Consider the following 6,000-nt stretch of genomic DNA (forward strand, 5'->3'; position numbering starts at 1 on the left):
GTTGATGGTTATCATCAATGACGTGGCTGCTCCAATCGAGTCTTGCCTATTAGAATACTTTGCTTTCGGGTCGTTTATTGCGTTTTCCAATTGTTCAATACTAACAGCAACTTGTTGTGGTCATATATCATATGCTCCCGTCTTTTAAGTGGCTTTCTTTGGGTCGTATGCATTGAACTTTACTCTTCACGTATGGAATTTTTGGGAGGACAAACTCTAGCGCTATATTGAAGAGAGTGGAAACGAAATCATCGCCTTGCTTCAAACTTGAATCTGTTGTTATGTTGGCCTGCGATTCCATGTTCTCCATGGTCAGATTCTTCATTCGTACTATTTTTGATGGAATTTCAAAGTCGAGCATGATTTTATACAGAATCTCAAGATCTATATTGTTCAAAATCTGCAAAGATCTGGTAAATGTCCTCGTTAAATTTCCAGTTTCGAGGTTATGGGAAGAATGGGGGCAGCGAAAGAGGTTTTGAGATTAGAAGCTGATGCGAGGGGTTATAAAATTGGTATTGGGAGTAGTTACCTGTGCAGAAGTCTACTCTAATTGGGGGTGTTTTTTAGATTGGAGTGTTAGGAGAAATTGTGGGAACATAGTAGTTCGAAGAAAGTTGTCTTCAACGATTTCCGATTGCACGGTTTGGGTAATCAGCGGGAGATTGACACTTGGTGAAGAATTTGAGGACATGACGAACTAGGATGGAATCAATGCGGGGAGATTGGCAAAAGTCGTACTTTCATTTTCGAAGGTATTGGAATAGTGGCGGACTTTACGCTCTTAGCTTCGGAGCCGTGCTATTTGAAATGGAGATTTGGTGGAGGTATAGTAGATCAGGTCGTTCGTGTATTGTAGGACGCAGATAGGGTACCGGTATTAACTTTATTTAACCAGATATCGGTATGGAGAGTATTTCGAAACCTAGGCATTATATAGTGGGAGCCTCTTGATTTTTTTTTCAGATTGTTCGGTTGAGTAGTTTCTGAGAATGGGTCCGTTGAAGAAATGATAACTTTCGATCCCCGCACTCCCAACCTTTCCAATAAATCCCAAAATTAACATCGGCTTCGGAAAGTATTAATCGAGACCTTTCATTTCATACCCCACATAACCATATTTGATGAAAAAAAAATGTACACCCCTCTTTTGCATGTATGGAGGCCCCCACCTTAACTTCGACACAGAATTGTGTAACTCACTGTCTGCGTGAGCGTTCACAGTTCCCGCTTTTTCACCAAATTTTGTGTGAATCACTAAAATCGTCTCCGAGAAAAATGCGTGTGACGGACAAACAGACAGACAGGCAGTAAATCGATTTCAATACGGTTTTGTTTTACATAAAACCTTAAAAAGAGAGACTATTCATTGAAATTCTAGGAGAAGTAATTTCATTTCCTGATATGGTTAAAATATATCCTTCAAACTGTGCTTAATTAATACTTTAAACTCAAAAGAGGTGTCGATTCATAGAATGGTATGGGTTGTCTGCCATCTGGGATAATAGACTTCATTAAGCTTCAAATGCCGCTCAGCAAGTGATACAATGTGCCAGGAGTCAACCGGACAGTAGCTTTGTGTGGTCCTTAAAACTAACCAAATGAAGCTGGCGTCTCAACGGAATGAGCTCTCCATATGATACAATGCATCGACAGAAGATATAACTCGTCCGTGATAAGAAAGATGCATAATTCTCCAATGGAAGATCTAACTGCTGGTGCGAAAATTAGCTGATCAGTTTGTGGATCAGGGAGCAGTAGTTAGGACCGATATGCACAAGAAGCCCGTGAAAACTTCAGTCTGACTATCTAAAGAGGTAAGAGACATTGTTTAAGGATTTCTGCTTGAAGGTGGACAAAACTTTGAAGGCGAACACCTATAAAGTTGTGATGGATGACTCAGAGACCGTTCATCCCCTTAGATGGCATACTCTACTCTCTTGTTGAAAATCATTGAAAGCTTCCGAGGATCTCTGAATGTGGCAGCAATTCCTGTAGAGGAAAAATAGGCACTAAAACTCACTGTGAAATCAAGGGTATAATGATCGCTAAATTGCTCGAAGCGTGTATGACCGAGGGGATATTTCCTGTACCATTGAAATGGCTGCTACCAAATTGTTTCTTAGCTTTGTAGATAACGTGACTCATGGAAAGTGTAGTACCGTCAATAAATTGGGCCAGTGTTTAAACATGGACATTGCAAATGCGTTCAGTTTGGAGAGTTAGAGCCTAATAGGGAAATCTCCGGTGACGATTGGTACTCCCACCTATCACGCTGTTCTTATCGACAGGTATTTTGCAGAAAAAGAAGGTTTTCTCTTTATGGTGCCGATGGCGCCCCTCTGGAGTAATCTTTTTCTGTGGATCTCCTGCAAAGCTTTTTACATGAACTACTGCTCTTGAAGATATTGAATTGTTGAGCTCGTCCCAAGCAATCAGTGCTATTTACACATGGTTGGAAAGCTTTAGCCTGACACTTGCGGAATAAAAAACGCAAGTAGTCCTTATCACCCAGTGCTGTAAGCGAAATTAGATTCGTACGAAAATTGGGAATCACATCATTATTTTCATGCCGGCCATCAATTACTTGATGATGATAGAGACTAAGCTCAGTTTCAGACACTATGTTTACAACAAAGCATTAGTAGAAAGTTTGGCTCCGTCAAGGATGATGCCAAATGTAAGCGAGCCGCGGTATACTTGTGGGCCTTTGATTACTAGAATACTACTAAGGGTATATTCTGCCTTCAGAACGGTCTGAGGTTGTCCCGGGAATATTGCGGATCGACATCTTGGCAGACGAGTTAATGAGCATATGCATGCAACGTGAAGTCCATTTTCCTTAGACACAGACGAAGAACGTTGAAAGGGAGAGATTTATAAGTAAAGGGCAAGAGCGATGAAAATGCTCAGGAAGGCGTCAGTGGACACAGATTGATCCCTACCAAGGCAGTGGGGACTAACTCTCGCTCGTGATATAATTCCTTATGGGATATCCACTTGCCGAAGGGGCAGGTGGCGATCGTGGTATTAGTGGGGAAAAATTCCACAGAGTGACGTGACCAGGTCAGCGCCTTTTGAAGATTTTCGCTTTTGAGTCCTGGCTTCACCTTTCCAAGTCAAGTGTTAAAAGTATTGTCCTTCATAGTTTTGTTTATAACAAGCAGGCAAGTGAAGGTAATCATTTGTCATTATGACCTAACACGCTGAGACCGTGATGGTGGGTCTTATGCCCCAAGCCATGTAACTAGGTCGGTCGGAGGGACATTCCCCCACAACCCGGAGTTCTTTCGGGGATCCGGAGAAGAGAAACTTGGGGAGAAATTAGATCAATCATGCAGTTTTTTTGATGGGGTAGGGGATGAGGGAGTGGATGATAATTTACTCAGCCCATGTTTTCCTCCCTACGATTCAATCGGCCAGCTTAAGAATTTCGCTAAGAATTCTTTTCAAATTCTTAGCCTTGTTGCCCTCCATTCCATCCACAAATCTGTTGCAAGTTCTCTGTGGTTATTGCAGGTGCTCAGAGGTGGCGGTGAGGAAGACGGGGCTGCAATCCTGTCGGCTGAACCAAAACCAAGTGGTCGAGGAGAACCTCTATAGTGGTGGCACCGGGAGACGTGATGCAGTAGGCGAATGCTCCAAAGGCCCAATCAGAGCGATCAGACCCGAGTCTGAACGGGGACTCATCTCAAGTGGCAATTTGGTCCCGAAACCTTACCAGGGACATTCATATTTCGGGTGAACTCCCGTTGTATGTGAATTCAGCTCGGTTGTTTGTGGTTGGCCCCCCTAGTGGGAGCTTCATGGTGGTTGTGGTTGTGCTCAAGCGAGAAGAGACCTTCGGGCCTCGACGTGCTGTTGCGTATCAACACGGGTGCCGTACTCCATAGTTCGGTAGAGATTTAGGTAATTCTTGCATCCACCAGAATGAATGCTACATAGGTAAGCCATGCACTTCGTATAGACTGGTACCGTTATTGCTTGTCTTAGCGGGGCTCTGATTGTGGTCATAAAATCAATCCGTGTCTGAAGAGGACTGTAGGATTAAGTCTTCACGACAGGTACCTACATTAAACACTCAAGAGCTTAACCGTGGTTATTGCAGATATTTTAGAACGTCTAGTTGACGAGTAATGGTTTTCCATCTGTTTCAGCATGGAGTTATCATTACATTCAGCAAAAGTTGTGAACTGGATACTTAGGTGATTTTTGTTTATATACCTTCTTTGTAGCGATGTTGTAGGCAATACTGCAGATAATTACAGCTAGGGAGTCAGAACTGCTTACTCGGCAGTCCCGGGAATGCTGTTCCCAGTATTACGAGAGTGCTAAGGATCGCAAATGACCTCCGAGTTTGACATATATTGTCAACGATGAAACCAAACTCCACCTGGGTTCCAGCCACATGTTAGGCCCATGTCGACACAGAAATTTTTTCTTTTATTTCTTTTCTTTTCCCTTCCTTTGGTTTCATCCCTCCTCCTCAATTCCAAGTACGATAACTCTCCGATTGAGAGACAACCACGACGTAGAAACCGACGCTTTTTTTAAGTTAAAAGTTTTGGCCAGGTGGTTTGTTCAGCCTTGTAGAGGTATCGTGTATGATTTTTATCCTCTTTTTCTTTAAACCTGGTTTGAGAGATCTGCGTCTATTATACTCAGCTTGCGAAGCTACCAGGCTGAACTTTTCGCAAATGAAGTTAATCGTCAGTTGTTATCATGCCAAAATTTTAAAATTATAAGAGCAGACTTTGAGCTCAAAAGTTCCAGTTTTAATTTGCCTCTACGTTCCCAGGAACATCTCCTGATGTAAATGTGTATGACCACAAGCGTGCGCTAGTCTTTCGGGTCTCCCGGGGTGGAACGATATTTACGATGGGGCACCTGGTAGTCCTGGTCAGGTGACTTTTATATGATCACTGTGTCATTGCAGCATTTTATTATTTTTATTGGCACAGCTAGGGTCGTGGTGAGAAAATTCGGGTGAATACGATAAAGAAAGCGGGGTTCGGGGTGAAAATTACACGGGTCTGGGGTGAAATTTAGGTGGGTCTTTTTATTACATTGAAATTTCCATTCCGGGCCTCATAGGAACCTCTGAGTCCTGGGTAAACCGAGTTTTCTAACTGAGGTTAGTAAGGTATTGTTTTTAAGGGGGCACAATAATGTGGGGTCACAAATAGGGCAGCTTAGTTAAACCGATAGTAGGTATTATAGCTAAGGAAAATTTGATTCACATTCATTATTTCTTCACTAAATATGTCACTTTTACATTTTCCAGCTCCACAAAAGCGTCGAAGAACTCAAATCCAAATTTGACCCCGCTATTCTCCCACTTGAATACGGGGGTACTATTCCATTGAGTGAAATGATCGCCGAATTCAAACAGAAGCTCAAGCAGAGACGTGCAGCCATCCTGGCTCTGGACGACATGCAAATTGAGGTAACCAAAGAATCTGCAAACTTCGGTGGAAACAGTGATGCTGATATGGATGTAGGAATCGTTGGAAGTTTTCGTAAATTGGAAGTCGACTAAGCGGGCATGGGGCTTCCTTGTTTAAGTTTAGAAATTATAATTAGGACAATTTTGAAGTTTTATTTTTGATTCTCAATTTTTGTTTTTTGTTTTAGTTTAGACCTTTTTGAAATTGTTTCGTTGCAACAGGGATATTGTTTCGCTTGTAAGTTCAATCAAATTTGGGATAAATGATTTTGTTTGAAGACGAGGAAAACCTTTTAAAGTCAAATTATTATTGCGTTATTTGCAGTGGTGCTTTTAAGATTTAATTATTATCTCTCTCTCACTTGTTGTATTGAATAGTTGATTGTGTTATTTGCAATTAGTATACGGAAGCTTACTTTCTAGACTAATTTACGTTAAGACTTTCTTCTAAATTTCCACTTGTACTTTATTGAAAGCCGAGCACTTTGGAATGCATGCATTGTTGTGTACTTTGCAATAGCTGGCATCTATTCAAAAAGATACATTTTCGCATA

The 6,000-nt window shown here is 41.8% G+C and overlaps 1 protein-coding gene across 1 annotated transcript in view; it reads left to right on the forward strand.

The window, feature by feature from the left end:
• The window catches only part of LOC119649443 (clavesin-1), a 39,786-nt gene extending 34,051 nt beyond the window's left edge, over positions 1–5,735 (forward strand). The window contains exon 4 of the mRNA XM_038051594.1: positions 5,285–5,735. Coding sequence (XP_037907522.1) covers positions 5,285–5,539 — 255 coding nt within the window. The 3' untranslated portion in view covers positions 5,540–5,735. The remainder of the gene's footprint in view (positions 1–5,284) is intronic.
• The last annotated feature ends 265 nt before the right edge of the window (positions 5,736–6,000 follow it).

This window comes from Hermetia illucens, chromosome 2, assembly GCF_905115235.1.
Source record: "Hermetia illucens chromosome 2, iHerIll2.2.curated.20191125, whole genome shotgun sequence".
Lineage (NCBI taxonomy): Eukaryota > Metazoa > Arthropoda > Insecta > Diptera > Stratiomyidae > Hermetia > Hermetia illucens.